General features: G+C 41.3%; 1 protein-coding gene across 5 annotated transcripts; it reads right to left on the reverse strand.

Annotated features, from left to right (window-relative positions):
• Window positions 1-364: 364 nt before the first annotated feature.
• On the reverse strand, window positions 365-24,021 carry tpd52l2b (tpd52 like 2b). Of its 5 annotated transcripts, XM_083976074.1 has the most exons (9): window positions 23,801-24,021; window positions 19,677-19,834; window positions 18,006-18,154; window positions 16,552-16,611; window positions 9,728-9,775; window positions 6,319-6,420; window positions 2,469-2,517; window positions 2,203-2,257; window positions 365-1,685 (listed from the first exon to the last, which is right to left on the reverse strand). In XM_083976074.1, exons 1-8 carry the CDS (start codon window positions 23,817-23,819, stop codon window positions 2,249-2,251), a joined length of 594 nt encoding a protein of 197 aa, XP_083832200.1. In that variant the 5' UTR covers window positions 23,820-24,021; the 3' UTR covers window positions 365-1,685; window positions 2,203-2,248. The 5 variants fall into 5 exon arrangements, with proteins under 5 accessions (XP_083832200.1, XP_083832202.1, XP_083832198.1 ...); XM_083976076.1 differs by lacking the exon at window positions 16,552-16,611; XM_083976072.1 differs by lacking the exon at window positions 2,203-2,257.
• Window positions 24,022-25,135: the final 1,114 nt, after the last annotated feature.

Genomic DNA, 25,135 nt, shown 5'->3' on the forward strand with positions numbered 1-25,135 from the left:
ATCCTACCAGTCAAATTATAACAAGTGAACCATTTAAAATGAAGTAAGGCTGATAGAAGCATTGACAATCACCAGGTAGTGTACACAGCAAAGCATCTTCTCACATTAAGTTGTGTGTGTCACCAGAAGGAGGGGAGTCTCAGCCTAACCAGGGTTTAAGAAAAAGAAAAACATGTTGAATCCTTGAGAAGCCCCTGGTTTTTTTTTTTAGTTTGACTTGCAAATGCTGATGTTAACATGCTGCATCTGAGATCAAACGCACCTCCGCTTCCTTCTCGCCATGGTCATGGGAACGTGCGTTTAGACTCCACCTCCTGTCTGTGAAACTGACCCATAGTGTTTCTTTGTTTTCCACATTTTGAAAATTTGTTTCACCTCCCTCTGCTTTTTTTTTTTGACCTGCTTACTACCGTTCGGCAGCGTCGCTGACAATATATTTATTCATATATATTTATACATATTGATAAAAGTTATGTAAAAACATTATGCAAAGCAGTGTAAAATAGTTTATAATACAAAATGATTTTAAGGTTGTTTTTTCTGTTTTTACATCCTGGGGTGTTAACACGAGACCTCGGTCATCTTTGCATGGTTGGTGTGGTTCAACTGAGATGAGATATGCACATGCATGTAGCAGTAGTAGGTCTAAACCTAAGAGGGGTGCTTCCCACCCACCCACCCCCTTGAAAACTAACCTCTGAACTATGAGCAGATCCTGCTTTCACACGGCTGGAAAGCTAAACTGGGTACAAGTTGGGACAGACGGGTGGAGGTTTCTGCCGTGCGGATGCGTTATTTAAGGACATGATAGTAGTCAGAAAACGGAGTAGATGTATAGAGCAGGTTAAGTGGCGTATGAACTGTCTCCCTATATGCCTGTAAAATCCTCTTCCTACACAAGTCTGCAGATATTCTGGTTCCTCAACTCTTGAGTTAGGAGCAATAAATACAGCTGCAAGGGAAAAAAGTCTGATGTGTCAATGTGGCCTGACCGACCTGCTGGGGGGCAAATATGACCTTTGGGATAACCACCGACTCTAAATGTACATTCTATTTAAATTTGCACTTTATCAAATGATTCTAAACCGACAGTGAACCTAGTGCTTCCAAGCCCCGTAAGCTCTAGTCCCACTGTGCCGCCTCTGTAATGCTGTTTAAGAACTGGACATCTTACGATGCCTATTTTCTTTTCCTTTTCTTAAACTGATGGAACGGTAACAACCTGTATAAAAAAGGTTAAAGTTAAAGCTTAAAGTGACGACTTATTTGGACTAACGAGGGGAAGAAGGAAAAGGCAGAACGAAAAGCATGGTTGACAAATTATTCAGATTTAGACATTAACAAAAAATGATTTTCTTCAACAGAGAGGCAGAGGGATGAAGGCCATGATGGGATCCGCTGGGTGGAGGGCGGGGCTCGTCCTTCACCTCCGCCTGTTGCCGTTTTTCTTTTTACACAGCTTGGGGCGAGTGAGTGGTGGTGAGTTGGTGAGGTGGAGGGTCTAAGGTCAGGGCTGACTCTGCGATGTGCGGTGATAACAGTACAGTCTCAGGTCGTGAGGAAGGTGGCAGCGAGGAGGAGGAGAAGGCGGTACGCGTTCAGAAAGGTGGGTTCTCCTGGGTGGGGGTGGTGTCGGTGGGGGAGCTGACCACATCACCGTTCCCTTTGGGGCCAACAACCTTATACTGCAGAGGAGAGGGAGCGGAGAGATGACGACAAGAGAGGAAACAGAGCAGAGTGTTATGGGTTGTCATAGTTAAAGGAGACATATTATGCCCCCTTTCCACAAATTAAAATAGTGCCCAGGTGTCTTAAAGACATGTCTGTGACATGCCCCGCGGATCTTAAAACAACATGCACAGATTATTAAAGGTAATGGACCTACTGCTATTACTATAGGGATTATGGCAATAGGAAATTTTGCCGAAATGTTGAACTATCCCTTTAAGTGAACAATTTAAAGGAGACATATTATGCCTCCTTTCCACAAATTAAAATAGTTCCCAGGTGTCTTAAAGACATGTCTGTGACATGCTTTGGACAAAATCCCCCAAGGATTAAACATCACATCTTTTTTCATCCTCTCAAAACAGCCCTGTTCAGAACAGCTGGTTTCAGTGTCTGTCCCTTTAAATGCAAATGAACCACTGCTTGCCCTGCCCCTTCTACTGGTGGTATTATGCAAATTTGAAACTTAGTTACATCACTGGAAGACATCTGAGGGAACAGCTCGTAACACCACGTGGACCTAGGGAGCCTGCAAATTACAGATTTTTTTTGTCAATTCTCACATTTTGGGAGCCGGAAGGCAAGACAAATATATGTTAAAGAGCCTTCAAAAAGTGATATTATTTTTATATTTCCATAATATGTCCCCTTTAAAACACAGAGTCATCACACTTTCAGAGAAAACACAGCTCCCGTCATCCTTCAGACCCCTGTCTCTCGACGGGTCACTGTCTGCTCACCTTCAGGTTCCCCACCTTATCCTCAAAGGACTTGAAGGTCGGAGAGTTCCTACAGAACAAGAGGCACAAGGTGACATTCACAAACAACACACATGCTAAGACATGCAATAATATCATATTCAAAACAGGCTGGCTAGAGATAAAAGCATCAATATCACATTTTCAGTTATCTTAGTGTATCTGCTTCTACGTTTAATCAATTCTAAAAAAGGGACTGATGCATATTTAATAAGTTTACACTGCAGCCACACTGCTACTGTCCTGGGCATGTTTCCAGAGAATAGGACACCATAAAAGACACCGACATTTTCTTGAGTCCCTGCTACATTTTAACATTATTCCAGTGTTTTACAGCAGAAGCTTTTATTTTATCAACTGGCTGTGAAACAGATGTTATTTAGAAAAAGAGAAACATTTAAAAGTCCATGTCCTCTCTTTTTTTTTTTTTTGTTAAACCTTCACTCAACAAAAAAGAAAAGATGTCAGGGTGAAGGCAGCAGCAGCACAACAAACACAGACAGGTGACTGCAACAGTACTTCACAGCTACGGTGTGTGTGTTAAACAGAAACAGTTGAGTGAGCGGATCAGTGTGTTACTTTACCTCATGGCGGGCATACTTATCGAGTGGCGGATAGAATAGTTGCTACTTTGTAAGCGTTAAAGAGGAGACAGAGAGGTGCAAGTGTTATAAAGCAAGCAGTGGCACACACACACACCCACCCACCAGTTTCACAGTTCAAGAGCTACTTCAGGTTATTAGTCAACACATTGATTCAACTCAAGGTAAAATGTAACAACGGTAGCTGTCAATCAACACAACACAGTGTCTACGAGCTTGTAGAGATCTTCCATAGTCAAATAACATGCTGCTGCAATTGGGGAATTAGCAATTGATATAATGACTAATATTGACGACATAATTATTTCTAAAGATCAGCACAATAGGATATGAAAACAACATGCATGTAGCATATTATCACTGTAATCAAAATAACAAGGGATCTTAATCTAAAGGAATAAAATAATAAATAAAATTTGATGCAAGGTTTTCAGTCCAGAAACACCTGGAAGTCAGGGGGAGTTTGGAAAAAGCAGCAGTCAAAGTACAAGCAGCAAAACTGACAGAGCTTGACCTCCGATGAGTCGTAACTCTTCATCTGTCTGCATATTCGGTCATGTGACCGTGTGATTTAAAAACACTTCTTGTTGTCGTTAACAGGACATGTGAGTCTTACCTAAAGGAATTAGAGAAAGGTAGAGCTCTGCAGGTCAAACCAAGGCAGCAGGTAAAAAAACAAAGAGGAGAGAGTGAGCCACAAGCAGAAGCGTTAGGTTGCAAACATGAAAGCAGAGGACGACAAACAGGTGAGAGGCAGCAGGAGGCAAAACATACACAACGGAGCAAGGTGATAAGGTTTTCATCAAAAGCCTAGAAAATAAAAAGTGGAACATCTGATTGAATTCTATTAGAGATAGACATTTATTTCAAATAGCTCTCTTCTTTCTTCTATTTCTCACCCTTCTTTGACAATTTTAGGGAATAAAAAAAGATCATCCTGGGTGTAAAAGGCTTCTATCTGAAACCTGTAAACTGCTGTTCACATACAGGCGCATCTCAATACATTAGAACATCAAGGAAAAGTTAATTTATTTCAGTAGTTCAAGCTCATATAGATTCATTACACAGACTGAAATATTTCATGTCTTTCTTTATTTTAATTCTAATGATTATGGATCGAAAACCCAAAGATCAGTATCTCAAATAATCTAAATATAGTGAAAAAGTTCACTATTGTAACCTAATGATGTCACACTCAGCAGCTCCACTGTCATGGAGCAGACTGCTGACCTCCATCATCTTCTACTTTATTGAGATGCACCTGTATATGTACAGTTCACAACAGATGTAATCAATACTTTTTCCTTTGGACTGATTATTGGATTTTTTTTCAGCGTTACGACCTGTACTACAAGTCCACGTAGGAGCAACACTGGATCGATTCGTGCACAACAAGTAGACAAAGAGCATCAGAGGGACATTTGCAACAGAAAAAAAAAGAGCTCGGATGAACAAGCAGAAAACATGCGCTATGCAGGCAAGTCTCGTTTTAGTGAGATATATGAGAAGCCAGGGAACAACAGCTAACGCACATTTGTCAATACACTCAGACTGCTAAGTGTCCCTTCCTCTCTCTCTCGCACACACAGAGCAAATATCTATGCTAAATGGAAACTTAAACATCATTAGAGACAGTCAACAAGGCGTTGTCAGAGTTAGTGAGTCTACATCTACAGACACCGTTTCCTCTCTCAACCCACAACTGCACCTGATTGACTGATGATCAATCTAAATGTTTTAAATGACATGAATAAACTGGGCCGTGTCCCATTATCATGCTAATCTTTTCCAATTATCATACAGTCTACAGGCGTGGTTCCAGTCGTTTTAGCAGGATTCATATCTCTGGGTTAAATGACACAAAAACTGGTTTTGTATGTGAAACCACTTTCATTTGAGAAACCTGTTCATTTTATAAACAGTGTAGTTTGAACAGTGGGGGCTGATGGAGACAGGTCTACGGGTCATGCAAGATCTACTTTCTATTCTAGGTTAGAACACAGACGCAGCTACAAGAAGAACAATCAGAGTGGACAGTGCAGTCGTGACTCATTATTCAGTGAATTTATCGTAGGAGCATCAAGTATCAAGGTTCAAATTAGAAAGGATGTTAAGCACCCTGCAGAACATGATGAGGATATTGTACATGGCTTCTGTTACCTCTATGTGTTAATTTGTATTGAATACATTGTATTGTAATTGTAACATTTTGTATCTATAACTTTGTATTAGATTAATTTATTGTGTGTTATGAGCTGTTTTCGATGACATGACTCTCCTGCTCCTCCAATCAGAGACGCAGGCACACATTTAAAACCTGTCATTCATAAAATTTCATTCCATTTTCTCTGAAGAAGACGCTAGTCGAAACGTTAGCACTTGCACCTCTATAAATTGCTGAAATTAATCGTGTGCTCCAGCATCATTTCCTTCCTATGATTCAAATATAACCCAGGTTTCTGCCTTTGCCTCATCTCATCAGCTGCAGCTCCTGGTTTCATTTCCATCTTGCCTTCCATTATGAAGCAACAGATTGCAACAAACTACTTTTACCTGCATTAATGTCCACATGAACACTGCAAAAGTTTTTATTTTATTTTATTGTTTTGGCATTCGTCCACCTGTTTTGGGAGACCGAGAACAGTATTCTTTGGAAACGGGTTCCAGAGTGGGTACATCTCTATATTTCTATATGCTGCATTTAATTATTATGTCTGTGGTGTTTTAAATCATAATTTAAAAAAGAATAATAATTAGTAGTATTTTTTTTTATCAATTACTAGACATTTCAGAGACCCCATTTGAAGTAAAAATCCTGCGTAGTTCCTCATCAACATTTAGTTGACCTATAATGATTGGAGTTTAAATACAGCGGGCAGGCTTTCGTGTCTGTTTTTGTTGTATTTGTTTGGCAGCGTTAGAGCGCTGCATATGCACTACAGCGTTTTAAGTTGTTTTCAGTGGATCAGTGTGTACACACATATTTCTGGAACGAAGACTGCAAATGGCAGAATGTGGCAGGCTGATCAGAAATCTGGATTGAGTGTTTACATCCCACAATATCTTGGTTTGCATTCAACTGCAATGACTGAGTTATTCTAAACCGGGTTTATCCAGGTTTCTGAAAGAAGCATTTGATTCACTTTTCACGTTTCTACACTGTCCCCTCTGCTCAGTTGTTCTTGTGGCCTAGCCAGAGAGTCGGCCATTTTGGCTCTGCAGTGCCGTACCTCATGTCGCCCAGTCTCCTGCTGATGGCACTGCCCACTGTGGTGAGAGCTGCACTGGTTTTCTGTCCCGCCTGGGAAAGAGTCTCCTGAGTCTTCTTGTATCTGCAAGTGTGGAGAGAGAATAGAGGGGTGGAGGGATGGAGGGATGAGAGAGAAGAAAAGTGGGAGCGGGAGAATGGAAGGAAAACAATTGTGAAAAGAAGAGGGGAAGAAGGAATGAAGAACAGGAGGTGGATGGATGGGAGGGGGAGAGACAGGGGAGGACAGAATGGTAAATTAGACCCAAAACACAACAAATCCATGGTTAGTGCCCCGTCACACAGTGTTCACCAGCCCATGTTAGTATTCACACACACACACACAGACAGAGGTCACAGGAACTCAGGCCACAGCCACAGCAACCAAAAGACCGCAGCCCGTCTGCTTTGTATCACATGGCCCCTTTAATTTGAGAACTTACAGTCGTTTACAAAGCAAAGAGAAAGAAGATCCTCTCCTCCATCATCTAATGGTTACTTTCAGTATTTCATTCTAAAGCAGCCAGGAGTATGGAAGCAGCTATGATTCAGCATGTCCCTGAACTTTATTTCAGCGCCACGGCGAATGTGACACACACAGTACAGTGTGGTACAGTATCACAATAAAACAATGAAACTATCAATGGCACATCTGGCACAGACCCCTGCGCTGATTCAACACGACAGTCCCCTCAGCTATCGCTCTCGTCGGTTTAAAGGACCTGTCCACCCAACATGTTCTGTAGCTGAGCTTGGCTGAGGCAGGATGACAGAGGCCAGATGGAATGAACGCTGGTGCGGATGTTCACTGTGTCTCTGAGGACGTTCATAGTGTCGGTTTCTTCTCGAGGTGAAAAAACTGCCTTTTCCATTGCTGCTGCACACTCTGGTTAGTTAACTAGTTGCTCAACAGTGTGAAATGCCTTGTTCTTGCTTTGATCGATTAATTGAATTGTTCTGCTTGTATTTTTTCTGACTTCTGTTTTGTGCACTCGGCTCATTGAAAATGAGCGTCTCCCTCAATGGATCTCGAGTTATAAATAAAGGTCAACTAAAATTAAATAATTGCCTCAATTGATCAGCCGTCCATCCTTATTGGCCAATTTACATGAAAAAAACCCCCAAAAAACATGTGACCTGAATCAACCTGAGGTTAACACTGTCTACGATGTGCTGGTGTGTGACAGGCCACCGAACCAAAACAACTTGTTGGACGAGTGGAACTCAAAATGTTAGACTGATTCAGCAAACGACTGAAAGGCATGACAGAAATGCCCCGTATCTGCCCATCTCACTCACAGAGGATCGGTATCAGAGGCAAAGATACAACTTTATAAGGCCTCACTTCAGTCCAAAGCTTCAAGAGCACGTGTCAGACCAACACTGTTGTCTTTTAAAGCAGCAGATAAATCTGCCTGTTTTCAGTCTCAGCGACGTTGCGTCACCTTGGGCCCTCTTTGGTTTCAGTACATTCCTGTTGTCTGCCAGCTGCTAAAGCTCCTGTTTACTCCTGTCTGACATGCACGTGTCTGGTTCCAGTTGGTACACCCAAATATTTCACGCCGTTGTGTCTGAGTGCACAGCATCCTGCTGAGGTGCATGCAGCTTGGAGAGTTTCGCCGCCCTCTCCGGGGACTGTTATCTGTCATTACAGGTGGCAGACCAATAAGTGTGAGGATTAAGAATGAAAAGGAAATGCCCCTAAATTTTCTGTTTGCACCCCTGAAATTTGAAATTTGAAGTTAGGAGCCACTGTGCTCCTAGTAAATAAAGTTAGTCTGGAGCCCTGACAAAGCTGCTACATTGCTGCAGTGGTGTATGTTTAGTCAAGGTGTGGTGAGCACAGCTAACCTAATAAGAAAATGATTTACATGTACATGTACAGCAAGAGTTCAACATTCTGGAGAGTACAACTATTTTTTTCTTACTCAGCTTTATGCTAAGCTAGGCTAACAGCTTCCCAGATCCACACTGAACACAGACCTAACACAGCTGCCAGGATTAACGTGGTCGACAGGTGTGGTCACAGTACACAAGCTGATACCAGCACGGATACACACAGAGAAATAAGCACATGAACACCAACTGAAACACACCCAGACTGCCAAAAGCAACCTACTAGACCCAACTGAACACATCATTTAAAACCTTTTTGGTCAAAATGCAAAAAACTAAAAATCAAACTGATATGGAGACTTGTATCACAACATCTACCAAAAATAATGACTACATGATTTTTTTTTTTTTTGCATATCATGCTGCCCTACCACTCACACAGACTGAGTCTCTGAAACAGATGGTTCACAGAAGATGAGCAAAGCTGCCGTAGCTGAGGGAAACATCCAACAAGTGTGACTTTTAGATTTCAATAATCTATATGTATATTAACAATGGGATATAATAAGTGCTCTACTCTATTTTATCAGATTACATCTCAGCCTTTTCTTTTATTACTTGAAACTAAATTGATTTAAGTCTTGGTTTTGCAGCCCAGGCTCCAGCAGAAATGGGACTATGACCTAGTTAGGACCACAAGTAATAAAAAAAACAATGAAGACCTCTTGAAAACAAGCTGGCACAGGTACACCAGCTAAACATCTGCACTGACCCCCCTGTCTGACTTGCAGCAGTGGTTTACAAACTTTTTTACATCATGGACCCCTAAATCGATACAAATTAGACCACGGACCCCCATTGGACAACATTTTGAAGCAAAAACCATTAATACACAAATATTTGTTCTGAGAATGAACAACATTACTTTTTTAAAGTAAAGTCAAATCATGGCCAATGGCATGAATTTTTGTAAATATTGTAGAGAATTTCTGGGAAAAAAAGTGGTAAGATTTATAAAAAAAAAAAAAGTCAAAAAAAATTCTAGAAAAAAGTGGAAAGATTTAAAAAAAAAAAAAAAAAAAAAAAAATTCTAGAAAAAAGTGGAAAGATTAAAAAAAAAGTTTTAAATTTTTCTTTAGAAAAAGTGGCAAAATTTTTCAAAAAAATAAAGTTTACAAATTCTAGAAAAAAGTGGTACAATTTCAATAAAATTCTGGGTACCTTCTTGAACCCTCTCAAGGACCCCACTTTGAGAACCACTGGGCTAAAGTATCAGCTCAACCAAATTGCCTCTCTTCACTTTAAAGCCATACTAGTATGTCCTCCAACGTGGGAGTCTTTCCAAGCATGAAGCTGAACCTCAAACACACCTATAAAAAACAAAACAAAACCCCCTCCTGCAACACGCTCACATCACAGAAGCAAAGAGATGGATGAGGAAGCATGGGGGTGAGAACAGTGAGGATTACTCCCCAGAGAGAAAACCACACTGAAAGAAACCTTAGCTCATCTACAAAAACAAAACAAGAACACAAAAGAGAAAGGGGTCAACTCACGCTTCAGAGTGGGTAATGTCATCCAAAGTGGCTGAGGCAGACAGATATCTGAAGACACAACAGCAGGATAATGACACAGGGGAAGAGACACACACTAACAACAAAGCACAATTCATTTTATCCACTGCTACACCGACTTTAAAAGACTTAACATTTAAACTATTACACAACGCAACACAATATCATTATAGATCAGAGGACATGAAACACTGCTAACATTTCACATGGTTCCTTCATGAACGTAACCATGGCAACTGTGACCAGAACCATAAGTGAGTTTAACAAAGCCTTCAATGTTTATGGTGAGATGATGGTTACGTGGTGTTACTAGTAAATCCTGTCGGGCTGGGCTGCTCCACCATTGCGCAGCTTGTTGCCATAATCCATATACATTTCCCACTGATGAATCAGGCTTGTGTCTACTCCAACAGGTTGTGTGACAGTTGAGTGTACCCGACGGTGAAACACTTCTTTGCTGGAAAACCTCCTTCCCCAGGCGCGACAGAGAAAACTCATTTTGCCCACATCAACATTACAGAAATTAATCTAATTTACTGTGTAAGAGGGGAATTTTCATTTTACAGCTCTCTGAGCCCTTCAAGTGTCGGAAGCTGCTCACAACGCACACACAGGCAAATATGAATAATCCTGTCTTAAGGCTCTACTACTGCTGCTGGACCTACGTATATTGTTTTGTCTCTCCATATTGTTTAATGACATTAATGGTGCATATTTCAACACTTTTACAGGCCTAGAAAGGATATTTATCATCTGATATATTTTTTTAATAAAGCTTTAAAGATCTGTGTCACAAACCTTTGCAAGACTGGAGCAGAGAAAACTCTGGACGATAGGATGGACGATCTAATCACCATTTATAAAGACTAATTCAGATGATAAAAATGCTATCAAGGTAAGGATTGATGTTACTTTTTAGATGTAAAGCAAAAATAATACAGATATTATAGATTATAGCCATTAGAGAATAATATAATCGTTATTTAGCCAAACACGTTAACAAAACAGTTATATTTTCATTATATGACCTGGTTTTACTTAAAAATGATGTCCTTGTACTATTACTCTTCCAGTGGAGGTGAAATGCATTGTTGCCCTGAAGTAAATGAATAATAATAAACATAAACAGGCAGATTTCAAATGTTGACACAATAACTTTGAAAACAAAAGTATTGAAAAATAGCTAAATGTTCTGCCTTCAATTTATATCTGTGTTTGAACTATATTTAACGGATCAAAAGCAGCTATTTTTTTTTTATTTTTATTTTTTTATTTCATCGGCCAATATATTGGTGATCAGAATTTTTTTATTCCCTGATATCGACATCGGCCCCCCAGCAATCAGGACCTACAAAATATGACATGATGGAATGGTTTTTCTGACGAGCTTAAAGTGAGTCTCAGCCAAACTCCAGCGTTTGCTGATAAAAGGCTCTGAATTCCCTGCAGGTCCTCAGAGTTCAGCTAAGTGAATCAATCCAACTCTGCTCTACAGGAAGTTGTGAGGACAAATGGATACGGCAGCAGATGGTTAGTGGAAACAGTGAGGGTTGATGACTTAGTTTGAAAAAACACTAACACACTAACACTAAAACGCCAGCTTAAAAGCAGACCGCAGACCTTTTATGATTAGCTGCAAAGCAAGCTTAGACAAAAGTCACACACAACACACCACTGGTGATGCAGTATCTAGAAAAAAAGAGGAAGCATGTTTGTGCTAAGTGCTCTATGAACTAATGGCAGAGCAGATAAGAAAGCAGAGCCCAGACAAGACTGACAGAGGAACTGCAAGCAAGCTGATTCCACATTAAATCCACATTTGAGTTACATGACATATTTACATCAAGTTATTCAACTAAAAACTGCTGCTGAAATTTAAATGATACTATCTGTATTTCATGTAAGCAGCTGGCCAATGTTGGGTAAGTTGATCTAAATTCCTCCAGTCTACTTTGGCCACGTGTTAAATCATGTGGTAAAATGCAAAAATAAATACCGTCGTGTTCCAGATACACTGGCGGTATCATCACCAAGGTGACAAATATAACAAATATAAAGAAAAGCTACAGTATGTTGGAGGTGGTATAGATTATATAAACACTGTCCCAATCACATCGTTTATCCACTCGCAAGCAAGTTTTAATATGTTTAGGTCTGCAAATTCACTCCCATTTGTCTACGGTTCAATCAAACGGCCTGGCTCCAAGCACCGAGTGGATGTGACTCCTAACCCTAACCCTAATATTGTGTTGGTCCCTTTTTCCTGCAATGACAGCCTTATATCAGAAGCAGCATGAACTTGTTCAGCAGTCTGAGCTGGTCTGTTGGATGGGAGCACATGTGTATCAATGAGCCTGTGGCCTCTTCACCACTGTTCCTTCCTTGGACCAACTTTTGATAGATCCTGACCACTGCAGACCGGGAACAGTCCACAAGAGCTGCAGCTTTTCATATGAGAGACCCAGTCCTGGTCAAACTGGATCAAACCCTTTCTGCTTCTATCTCATCAACTTTGAGGGCATGTTGACTTTATGCCTGATACATCAAACCCACTAACAGGTGCCATGATGAAGTGTTATTCGATGTACAACTACAAGGGATTGAGAGTCAGTGTGGATATCTGTAATTTATGTCATGGGAGATGCAACAAGTTTATTTAGAAATAATTTGAGTAAAAGATGAGGGGGCCCTTCTGTGTGGATTTGGCAAATGCAGAGACTGCTTGCCAAAAAACTGCCCCTGACGGACTCATAGCGTGGTGAATGTGCAGGTCACAACATGTCCACGAGAGCGTTTTGGAGTTGTTGGATTATGTATTTGATGAGGGAAACCAAGAAATCCCATTAGCTTCCGTAGCGTAGCTCTGAGCAGCTCACGGCTCTGCTCCGCCGTTCTAAAAATAGCTTGCACTGACAATTAAAGGTAACAAACCTACTGCTATGACTATAGGGATTATGGCAATGGGCCAATTTGCCAAAATGTTGAACTATCCCTTTAAAAAAAACTCTCCAAACCAATGACTCTATATAGCAGCCAGCTGTATTACACCAGCTTCCCTTGTAAAAGACACAGGAGATGGCTCTGATTCTAGACGGCTCTGGGCCAGACAAGACCCATCTCTATTTCCTGACTTACATCAGCACAACGCTGCGTACTGTACAACCCAGTGACTGCGGTCACAGTGCACTGTGTCTGTCCACACAGCACCTCACTGTCTAGCTGTATACAGTAATTCAAAGAGAAACAGGGTTTTTTGTCTCCTTTCCAGTTGGACGTTGCTGTGTAAGAGCCTCCAACTCCTCCAAGGATCTCATCTGAGAGACAAAGTTAAAACCTCTGAAGATACTCAACTGTCATGCGAACAGAGCAGTCAGGCTGACTCTCACACTACTCCAGTTTTCATGGCAACCTGGCAACCTGCCCCCCCCCTCCAAAAAGCATATTCATAATTCATAACCCATTAACTTCTTTGTGTGGTTCAGTTTGGCTTCAAGTGCAGCTCACATCCTCTCTCTCTCCAGCCCTCCCTCTCTGAACAACACGTGTCATGTGACTAAGCAAAACACTGTCTCTTTCTCTTCCTCTTCCTCCATCTCTCTCACATTCCTTTCCTCTCCTCCCACTTGTTCCTGCAACAGCAAGTCTGAGCTGCCCGACCAGGGCGCCACAGACACACACAAACCAACACCTTCCTGTACTGTGCGAACCTATGGCTGTGTGTGTGTGTGTGTTTCCAGGCCTGAACCAAAATTCATATGCTGTGTGTTTTTAGTTTTTTTTTTTTAATAAATGTATGTTCTGGCTGTGTGGGAGAACACATAGGTGGAAACAATGTGAGAGATGTGCGACCGTGTGTGTCTAATTCTGTCTTTGAAAACACAGAAGAGGAAATACTACCAAACCTAGTGCACCTGCTCCTATTCATAAAGACGTGTGTTAGTGTGTGTGTGTAAAAGTCAAGCGCTGAGTCAGTGTCCTGACAGGTGAGTTTAGCTATCTGAGAGAGCTCGCCAATCCAGTTCAAATCAGAAGCAACAACACGGAAAATTCCACTAGCCTCAGTCCTCCCAGCAGCAGCAGCAGCAGCAGCAAACAAACTGATGGGTTGTTTTTCTTTTCTTTTTGCCAGCTACAAAGTTTCCTCTGGATTCTTTTCAGCTGCAGAAAACCATCTTAAAACCCTTACCTCCAACCAACTCCTGAGGACACACACAATACAACAGACACACAGCTCAGCTAGCCCTCGTTAGTTCCAGTGCAATTATTTCTTGTAGGGATCGACCCATATGTTTTTTTTTTCCAGGGCCTATACTGATACCAATTATTAGTAATCAAGAAAACCGATAGCCCACATTTATTTATTATACAACAATATGCATTTGCAGTAAAATGAAAATTCTGGTGTGAAATTTTAGAACACACCTGGGGTTAGACTGAATACAGTATGCTGTTTTTTTATTTATAGAATAACACAAACTCTGTTGTGTTTATTATATTACAGTATTTCTGTTTTTCTACTGTGTGCCAGTGGATCTTATTCAGCCAACCCCCCCTAAGCCTAACACATTAAATGTTCAATTTGTGTTGTCTAGAGATAAACAAGCACAGCAAAATAAGACCAGCAACCATCAGATGGCTTGATTATAATACAGCAAAGCCTTAGATTTTAATCTCACCTCTTTCCCATCCAATAACCTCTCTTAAATAGAAAAAAAAATCTGTTTTCCTTTGTAGTAATAAAAAAAGTTAAAAAATATGAAAGAATGCTGCTTTGAGGAAGTAGAGGGGGGGGGGGCAAAGAGAGGACACCTGACCTCTGGGAGAGGAAGTAAAGACCAGATGGCTGAGGCTGATAGGATGGAAGGAGACAAAAAAACTGGGAAAAGATATTATGTTGCAGAAAATGACATCATGTGAAAAACAGCAGAAAGGAAGAGTTGTACTTGTGATCGTCATGAAAGAAATCCTGCCACGTCTCCATATACACTAACCCGTCTGAGTCTATAGCACCACCTTAAAAAAACAAAGTGCTTATCAAACACTAAAGGTGAGTAACAGGCCACAGTGGGCAAACACAGGTGACTCAGTTGTGTAACTCAGGCAGCAGAGGTTAGTATGAGACACACACCAAATCCCACTGGAGTGCTACAAGTCTCGCCACATATGCAACAAGAGTCCTGATCCAGGCTGATCCCAGAGCTGTTAGGCCTTGTTCAGACGGACAGACCACACCAGAGCTCATGGTGTGCACTTCAAGTACAACTGCTTATATTGTTTATTCTTTCTTTTCTTTTACTTTCTTTAACAAAAGTAATTTCAAACCTTTTGAATCTATATGCTTTTGAGAATGTATTTTATATTATGATACATCTTATATTTATTTTTTATTTTATTATCATTATATTTATAATACCCGTTTTATTAATCTGAAACAGTTGTAAAATGCTCTTTGGTACATCTGTTATGTTCAGCTTTTGAGAGAAAATAAATCTTAAAATCATAATCTTAAAATTCACTTATGAGCAACAAGGAACATTTAAAGGACAATTCTGGGCAATTTCAACCTGGGATTCTAGTTTCCTTATATTTTAGGTCTAAAAGAAGGATTCTGAAGATTTTCTTTTTAATGTCTCCTGTTTTGCAGTAGTTCTGTCTGTCCTTGCTTCGCCACAGCAGCGATGTATGAGAGCGGGCCGATCTTGCGCTGTTTAGACTGTTTACATCCCACAACCACATTTTTTTCGAGGGGTTTGTTTATTTCAAGCAAGCAGACATGTTTGTAAACGGAGCTGTAGTACAAAGTCTCGCAAAGTCTCGTGCGAACTCGCGAAGTCTCGCGTGAGAGTCAAGTTGAAGGCTAACTGTGTTTACAGGTCGTCTGAAGCTCCCGTTTCTTTTATCAACAAAACAAATATCAACTCAGAGCCACAACGTCTTCGTAGCGGTAAAGAGTAAGTCTGGATATTGTTTATTCTACCTGTAAACATACTGAACGCGTCAACTCGCCTCTCGCGTGATACTTTATATTTCAGCTCCATTTACAAACATGTCGGCTTTCTTGAAGTAAACAAGCCCCACGGTGAATGTTTGAAGCCATCTGACGTTGTTTGTGGAAAGAAAATGGTTTGGTGGGATGTAAACAGCTTAAATAGTGTAAGATCGGTCCACTCCCATTCATTGCTGCCATGGCGATGCAGGGACAGACAGAACTACTGCAGAACAGAAACAACCCTTTTGCTTGACAAAAATAGTGGTTTGATTCATATCGTTCAAACTGAAACGGATCTGTACAAATCCAATTAGAATCACATTCAAACCACCTTCGTGAGTGATTTGAATCAGATTTTTTTTTTTATCGGATCGCATGTGGTTTTGGGCTGTTCAGAATGTTAAAAATCAAACTAGACACAATCTGGATGTTAAAAATCCACAGCTTTATCGTCACAGTTGATGGAATAGCTACTTTTTACCAAATGCGTTTGACCAAGAGGATGGAATTACTCATTTCATCAGGCCTTCACTTAATCTTTCCAATTAGGTTCAGCAGAATAATGCACACTCATCCTACCATCTAATTTCACAGCATCTGATTCAACAGGAGCAAAGAAGAATAAAGAGACAGACAAATGTCCTACTCCCAGGCATTATGTTAGAGAGCAGCTGTTGAAATGTTAAAGTGTTCTCAAATATGGTTAGCAGGTGAGACCGGAGGAGCGGCGAGGGGTGAGGAGTCAGAGCATGGGAGAGCAAACACGGCAGAAGCCCAGACATCACCAGCGAGCGAGTGGCACAGTGCATGGACTCACAGATCCGAATTGGTAACCCTCTCATTCCACTCGCCCAGTTTCTCAGAGGTTCTCACATAGCTAGAAACAGAGACATGGGGGTGTTGAGCTGCAGAGGGTCAACAAGGAGTCAAAGCAGGGCTGGCTCAGAGAGGAAGCCAGGGTTAGCAAATCCCAAAAGATCTATTTACACGATATACCAATAATGTCAATAACTATCTCCAAGTCTTTGGAGAACCCGTTTCCTCTTTCTCTCATTGTGAAATGAAGGTTGAAATGCAGAGTGACAGGGTTTCCTGTTCACATTCATCAAAGTCACACTGTGTGGAAAATCTGATACACCGATCAGGCCTAACATTATGACCCCCGACAGGTGAAGTCAATAACACTGAATAACACTTCATCATGGCTCCTGTTAGTGGGTGGGATATACGTATTAGACAGCAGGTGAACATGTTGTCTTCAAAGGTGATGTGTTAGAAGCAGGAAAAATGGGCAGAGTGAGGATTTAATCCAGTTTGAACCAGGACGACTGGGTCAGAGCCTCTGAGCATCTGGTTCTGATAGAAAGCCGTCAGAACACACAGTGCAGCGCCGTTTGTTGTGTATTTGGCAGCAAAACACAATATAAAGCAGGCGGTCGTGATGTTATGTCTGATCGGTTTAAGTCTGTGTTCTGTGTTGAAAACTGCAGCAGCTCAATGAATTAAAAATGTATTACATGTTTCGATTTTATTGACTAAAATAAATCATTTTAAACCATTGAGTTTCATCACGAACAGAGCAGCTGCTGACGTTTGAAAAGAAAAAACCGAATACTCCCATTGGAACATCTGTGATGATCACAGTTGTATCTCACAGTGGGGTCACTAGATGTGATCACAGAGCACCTTACCCGATGACTCTGTTTCATCTGTTTAATAGCTGTGACATCATCCTGTGTGATGTAAAGACCTCTGGACCCCACGTGAATCACCATAGTGTGAGTCACTCTGGGACTGGCTCTTTCTGATAACTGTTACTATCACAGACTGACGGCAGGCAGGGAGGGACGACTCCAGGAGTCATCTCACTGTGCTTATCAGGGCCACAAACTGGTCGACGACGTCAACATTTCAGTAAAAGGATGTCACTTGTCGCTATTTAGGTCTGACTCAAGCTATTTCCCAAAACTTGACCTTCTAAAATAATCTTAGATGCACGTGAGTGGTTCTCTTCTAGGCTTTTCTGATCTCTAATCTTTTGCCAAAACATGACACTAAAGTTTGAGTCCACATCTAAAATTAACGGGTACAATCTGCACATCTGTACTCATCAAATCAATCAAAAGCAGTTTTTGGAAGTGTGCCTTCAATACTCCATGTGACTGACTGTGCAAAACAGATCTTGATTCAACCTCGAGTGATCACTGTAACTGGTCAAACAACTGAAGGATTCAAAAAATTACACGTGTGAGGAGTCTGGTTGATACGTACGCGTTGGAGGTCTGTACGTCCTGCCAGCTCTTGGACAGGTTCTGTTTGAGTTCGTTGAGCGGGCTGAGTCCAAGTTTCCTCTTCAGCTCAGTGGCGTGTCTCTCTTTGGCTGACAAGACCTGACGCAGAGTGTTGATCTCTTCCTCCACCTAAAGTCAAAAAGCAGGAAGGGGTCAGTCTGGAGGTTCGTCAATTTTTCACTACATCAACTTCGGCCCGCCTCTCTTCTTAATTCCTAGTTGGAAGGTGTGTTACTCCCACCAAGAGAAGCCTAGGTATTTGCTGTCATCCAGTGCAGGATGAGTCAAATCAGCCTCTCTGCTCTGGGTCATGTTTGCATACGTCTTCACTCTGCTCTAAAAAAAAAAAGAAAAGCTGCTGCTTTGTTTCTTCCAACTCCCTAACATTGCCTTCAGTCTGATGGTCTCGTGCTGTCAGGCCGACACTGATGAGTTCACTGGGTTGTAATCCATTTTAATTGCTGCATGGCAAAGAGAGGCCGGGATACACAATGTGTATTTGTGATGCAACAAATTGAACCAAGCCATTTTTATTGTTATTTACAACAGGTGTGCTTCGCCTATTATGAAGTCAAAATGTTTGTGGAGTCGCACCCACGTACGACCTGTGGTTGAGAGAAATGGCAAATTCACCTGGAGAGACTGAGACTATATAATGAAGAACATGAAACATCTTGCTGTGTTTATTTCTCATTTTACTATTCACTTTGTACAGTTTTTTTTTTTTTTTAAATATGCATTTTTAGTTTATTGTCATGACTGTGGCCTTTCTTATTTCTTTATGTGATTAGCTGATCCTGTTCATGTTTTATTTGTTAGTTTTGGGGTGTGGGTCTTTTATCTGTTCGTCCTATGTTCTTTTTCCATTTTGAAAAACAATAAACCAGTGGTTCCCAACCTTTTTGAGCTCGTGACCCCATTTTGACATCACAAATTTCTGGCGACCCTGTCAATCAAGATGCACCAGCTCAGATATTTTTATATGTTGCATTTTATTTGAACGTGAAGTGAAAGTATAGAATACAGTTGTTTGAGATCGTGTGTGGTGTTTTAATCATAATTTTAAAAAGAATAATAATTAATTAAAAAAATATTTTTATCAGTACATTTTTAAATCAATTACTAGGCATTTCAGGCGACCCCATTTTAATTCCAGGTGACCCCACATGGGGTCCCAACCCCAGGGTTGAAAAACACTGCAATAAACATATATTCAAAAAATAAAAATGTTTGTGGAGACTATTGTATTTTACTATTGTGAAAAATGTCAAACATCCCAAGATGTTAATTCAAGGCATTGACTTGACAGAGAAAATGTATGAAAAGTAGAACAAACCACACAAAACTGCACTACAGTCAAAACAAATGTATTGATATATCAATACATTTAGAGCTTTTTTCTTGCTCTATCTAGCAGCCCCATATGTTCATTTTAATGAAGATATAATGGGAGAAAAAACAAATGCAATAGATGCCTTTTAAATGTAGACATAATGACATCTCAGAATGTTTTGAATTTTATTTAATAAACAAACAATATTTAAGAGCTTTTCTACCACATCCACCAAACCCACACCACTATGTGCTTGGTGTTGGTGGGATCTTTCACTTTATGAAAACCACTGCTCGCTGTGGAACACCTGGACGTTACCTTGGTGAGCTCGATGCGCAGCTCCTCGGCCTCCTCCTCCGTCAGGCCGGGTGGGAGAGGGTTGACAGAGTTCCCCACTGCCCCCTCCACCGGCACGTCGGACAGGCTGTCAGAATGATCCACGCCCAGCCCCTTGTTGGGAGAGTTTAGGTTGATATCTGGGAGACAAAAAGAAAGAGAAAGTGAGAAGGAGGAGGAGGAGGAGGATGGGGTGAGGGAACAGGAGACGGTAATGGTCAAGGGAAATGGAGAGGCAAACAAATACACACTTAGACCGGTGGAAATGTTAAAAGCCAGCAGTGGTTGACTCTAAGTAGGCCCCTCTCAGTATCTATTTCAGTAACATCCAGAAATTGCAGGCAGGAAGTGGCTTGGGTTGCCAGCAGGAGATTCTCCGACAGGAAGAGAAAGAGACAAATAGCAGAGGCAGGAGTTGAGCAGCACTAACCTATGGATGGGAACTGATAACATTTCATTGATACTAGTTATGCCACTGTCAATTCTGCTCATTTCTGGTCAGTTTTTTGTATTGGGGGGAAAAAAAGGAGTTGAAACGCAGTAAAGAAATGGCAGCCAAATGAGCACCGGTGCATCTCAGCTGAGCATCAAGTCGATGGATTGATTTAGGTTTTCTAAGTCAAAGTGAGTGTGTGATGAGCAGCAGGCCTGCAGGGTCCTACGTGCAAGAAAACACTAAGACAAACATATCACACTCCAACTCGCCCTGTCAGCATCTTTCTATTGTCAACTTGAAGCCTCACTTTGACATGATTGTTGTTTTGCATCGTGTGGTTGCCTGAAAAATATTCTGGCCGGCCTTTATCACAGCAGGACGAAACCGCAAGAGAAAGACAAAAAAAACCAAGTCTTTAATCATTGTAAACTAAAGTTTCCCCACTGATGTCTTGGTCTGATGCCACCGTCACCACTTCAGTGACTCCGAGCGCATCTTGCGTCATGATTCACCTGAGGACACTAGCGGAGGTTTTGGCAGCCAATAGGAGCTTGGATCGGGCACAGAGCTGGCATGGACACAACAGGGGAAAGAAAAGACAAAGTGGAGGCACTGCCTGAAAACACGTGGCTAAATATAGACCCTATGCTGTTACGGCCACGACAATCATACAGCGGGCACACTAACATCCCACACTGCTTACAAACGGATCAACTTCCAGACTAGTGGTCAGGCAGTAAGACATTTCATATTAAATCATTCACTTTTCTTTTCTTAAAATTAGAGTTTCCATCAGAAAACATAAAAACAAAACAAGAGGAAAAAAAGGAAAAAAAAACACAACAGCAGCAACAAAACAGACGAATATAGACATCCCACTCCCCAAATCCTTCACTTTTCTAAGCGGGACGGAAGATTTCAGTGACTTGCGCAACACGTGAGAGCAGACATCAACGGTCCGCAGTGGGAGAGACAGAGTGTGATGAGCCAGGTTCTCATTATCTGCAGATACTGCGCTGTGTGTTTGAGTCTCAGCTGTAACATCTGTGTTGAGGCTGGCAGGAGATATGATGGCTCCACCCTCTGGGTATATTGATTCAGCCAAGAGTGATTCAGACCAGCCCACAAAAATAACAGCAGTGAAGTTCAAATGAGACGGCAGCGCTCATAACAGATAGAGGAATGACAAAAAAAAAAAAAAATCTAATAATAATTTCTTCCTGAGATGAAGGAAATAATCTATTTCAGACATTCTTAGACTGACAGATAGCCATTTCCTACACTTCCCAGAAGGCTTTGCCACGACAACAACCAGTCACTTCAAGCTCTGCAACTTCCAGTCAAAGGTTACCGTAGTTACATGAAAAGGTTAAAAATGTGTCCCTTCAGCTAGCCGTCTAACCAGTCTGTAAACAGTGAGGCGTGAATGTGATAAAGGCCACACCCCTCACTTAAAACCCCCTCCGCCGTTGCATTGCATTCTGGTCTATTTTTATGCTGATGTAGATGAAGGAATTTGTGGTTCCTCTGTGATCTCTCTGTCTTTGCATGACAGTAGAAAGTCTGCACAATTTGACAGCTCTGTAAAAAAGAAAAAGAAGGGCACATGACAAACACCTGTTAATTATTCTTGTAGGATGAACTATTTCCTTAAAGGGATAGTTCAACATTTTGGCAAATTGGCCCATTGCAATAATCCCTATAGTTTTAGAAGTAGGTTTGTCGTTTCCCTCATCAAATACACAATCCAACAACTCCAAAACGCTCTGGTGGACAAGTTGTGACCCGCACATTCACCACACTATGAGATAATAATGGAATGTTACGAGACAGAGTTGTTTTCGAGGTAAATTCATGCAAAACCACTGATGCGCGTTCCTGCGAGGGCAGATTTTCAGCAAGCAGTCTCTGCATTTGTCTCGAAAACAACTCTGTCTCGTAACGTTCTGTTTTTATCTCATAGCGTGGTGAATGTGCAGGTCACAACTTATCCACGAGACTGTTTTGGAGTTGTGAGATTGTGTATTTGATGAGGGAAACCAAGAAATCCCATTAGCCTCCGTAGCGTAGCTCTGAGCAGCTTGCAGTTCTGCTCCACCGTTCTAAAAATAGCTTGCACCGACAATTAAAGGCAACAAACCTACAGGGATTATGGCAATGGCCCAATTTGCCAAAATGTTGAATTATTCCTTTAAAGAAATAACAACGGTGTCATGTGAGGATGTACAAGTTAGGAAAAAGTCCCCGGTTCTGCCAAAATCCTGTTTTCAGGTTTCACGGCATCATTTAGGAAACAGTAGTAGCAAAATTTAATGAGACAGACATGTCCTAGTTCTTTCCGGTTAGTCATAGTTTGAGACAGGCCAACGAAGGCGACCTTAATCATCCCCTAAAAACCTCTGATCCTGAGGCACAGGAAGCCTGATACAATATGACTATCTATCACGGCCGCTCAATGTTACAGACTACAGGATACGGCCCTGGATGTCTCATTAGCATGTGGGTTCCAGCAGCATATAACGGCCTTCATTTGGCTGCCAATGACCATGTAGCAAACACCACTATGGTCCAGTATAATAGCGCTGCAATAAATCTCATCACCCCGACGTGTGTGGTCATTCTGGATGGTGCAGTTACAGGCACTGATGATCTGTGCTGTTGTTCTGTGTCTCAGGTTTCTGTTGGTCTTACATGTGGGCAATTAGATAGATAGATAGATAGATAGATAGATAGATAGATAGATAGATAGATAGATAGATAGATAGATGTGCAAAGGAAATATATAAAATACAAAGTGAAAGTATATGATAAAATATATCCTACGATGTCTAAAACAAAAAAATATAAACTACTAGTGCAAAAGGAACAACCTAAACATAAGCTAAATACAGTGCTACATAACTTGAATACAAATAATGATGATGATTAGGGAACAGACATGTGCCCATTGTTTGTAACTTATAAGAAACAGACTTTGTCCCCTCCGTATGGACTGCTGTCTCAGTTAAGATGAGACAATCGATGTCCAGTAAACGGATCGTTCCTTTAATCTGAAGGGAGCAGAAAAGCACCATCGACAGTCAGTAGTGACAATGATAAGGCAGCAGCTACTGTGCTCAGTTGGTCAGCAAGTCTAGATCCTGTTATTGCGCGACCAACACTGACTTAGACCCACGACACTGTATCAGGTGTAAAACGACAGGTAATGTTAAGGGCTGGCAGCTTTTAAAAACCATCAAAACAAAGTGCTAACTCTCGGACTCGCATCAATGTTTTTGTTTACAACCAAGAAGAGCGGCTCGTAAAGCCGCGAAGGGCTCGGGAAGACAGACAAGGTGACATTGTTCGCTTCTTAGCCGAATTACTGTCAGTGCTATCAAATGAAAGTGTGCAGGGAAGTTGGTAACATTAGTAACACGATCCTCCTTCTCCTCCTCCTCACTGCTGCTGCTGCTGTCCCTGTCATTTACCAGCGGGCCCGTCCTGTCCACACGGCTGCACGCTCACTGGGACTCACTATTATCCCTAACAATATAAAACTTCAACACAAACAAAGCGACAAGAAGACGGGTGTGTTCGCTATTTGGCGGTAGCTGCATTTATCTGAACTGTTTTGGGCAACTCGAACACGAAGCTAAGCTACATACGCTAAGCTAACAATTAACGTTACCTTGGCCGGCGGGGTCCATGGCGACGGTTTAACAGAGCTGGAACTCCTTTTTCCTTTTTGAGAACAAAGTTTAACTTGGTGTAAGATGTGGAGAGCAGACTGGTGACGTGTGCTTTCCACTCAGCGTGAAGAAATCTTCCTGGTTTCAGTGACTGCTCCCACTCAGAGAAAGTCGTCGACAGGGACACACTGAAGCCAGAGCAGCCGACAGCCAGCTAAGCACATCCGGTTAGGGATTTCAAAATAAAGGCTCCACGATGCTCCGCCTAATTATGACGCGAGCCTGAAGAATTGCTTATTCATCCATAAAACTTAACCAGTGATGGGAATAACGAGTCCAAGTAATAAGTAACGCAATAGTTACCTTCCCTGATGGGCTAATTCGTTACTTTTATAATGTAGTAGGCTAAACCTAATTCAGTTAGACTACTCAGTTGCATTTTGGGGAAAGTAGGCTAATAACAAGTAGGCTAGCCTAGAGGTAGGCCTAAGCCAAATTCGGTTTTAGAAACGTGCCCAACACTGAGATTAATTTACCATATAGGCTACTACTTTCCAGTTGCAAATCATTTTCATTGAAACAAGTCAGACCTATATTAAGAAAATGTTTAAAGAAAACATTAACTCCTATTTAAAAAATAAATAAATCCGTAAATCAAGTAGACTTCGTGCCATTTCCTTAATTCCACCATTCTACACACTGCTGTAAGTAAATTTTTGATCCTAGCTCAAGTGGAGATGCAATCAATGCAGATCAATAGGGTTATGACTGATAGTGCAATCTTTAGAGTGGGAAAGGTTGAGCTCTTCCAATGTTCTGAGTTTAAACAACAGAAAAACAAACATTTTTAAACGAATGGAGCAAAGTCTCTAATCCAGCTGCATTATACAATTTTTAAAAATCCATGTAGCCTAGGTTTTGCTTTCTTGAAGAATATGACTGCGATGCACCCCATAATGAAATATAAATGGGAATAGTTTACAAAATAAAATATAGGTCTATGCCTCCTAAGGTTTAGGCTGGGCTGGAGCCCTGTAACTCTCTTTTGGTTTAATATTTTATTTTGAAGGCTCGTTTCAGAAGTTATGTTCCTGACTGCTCACCTATGCGTCATTTTTGGGAATCTTTTCCGGCATGGCGGGGTGACGTCACAGAAACAGGTGTTGTCCAGATGTTTTGTGCTTTCTGTTTTGTTTTGATTTTGAATCTAGCTGTGTGTGTGTGTATGTGTCAGCGTAAATGTCCATGCAACCACGTGTCCACACCGTGGCCATAATTTCCAAAGGAGCCTGCATGGGGCAAATGTTTTGAAGCAGGAGATACATTTTCTCAAA

This window comes from Trachurus trachurus (genome assembly GCF_905171665.1).
Source record: "Trachurus trachurus genome assembly, chromosome: 7".
Lineage (NCBI taxonomy): Eukaryota > Metazoa > Chordata > Actinopteri > Carangiformes > Carangidae > Trachurus > Trachurus trachurus.

Excerpts from the sequence above, each read along its gene's own strand:
- tpd52l2b (XM_083976072.1), bottom strand. Across the intron at positions 9,776-16,551 it reads AGGGTTACCAATTCGGATCT|ATATCTGTCTGCCTCAGCCA; the intron begins GTGAGTCCATGC and ends TTGTGTCTTCAG. Across the intron at positions 1,686-2,468 it reads ATAAGGTGGGGAACCTGAAG|TATAAGGTTGTTGGCCCCAA; the intron begins GTGAGCAGACAG and ends TCTCCTCTGCAG.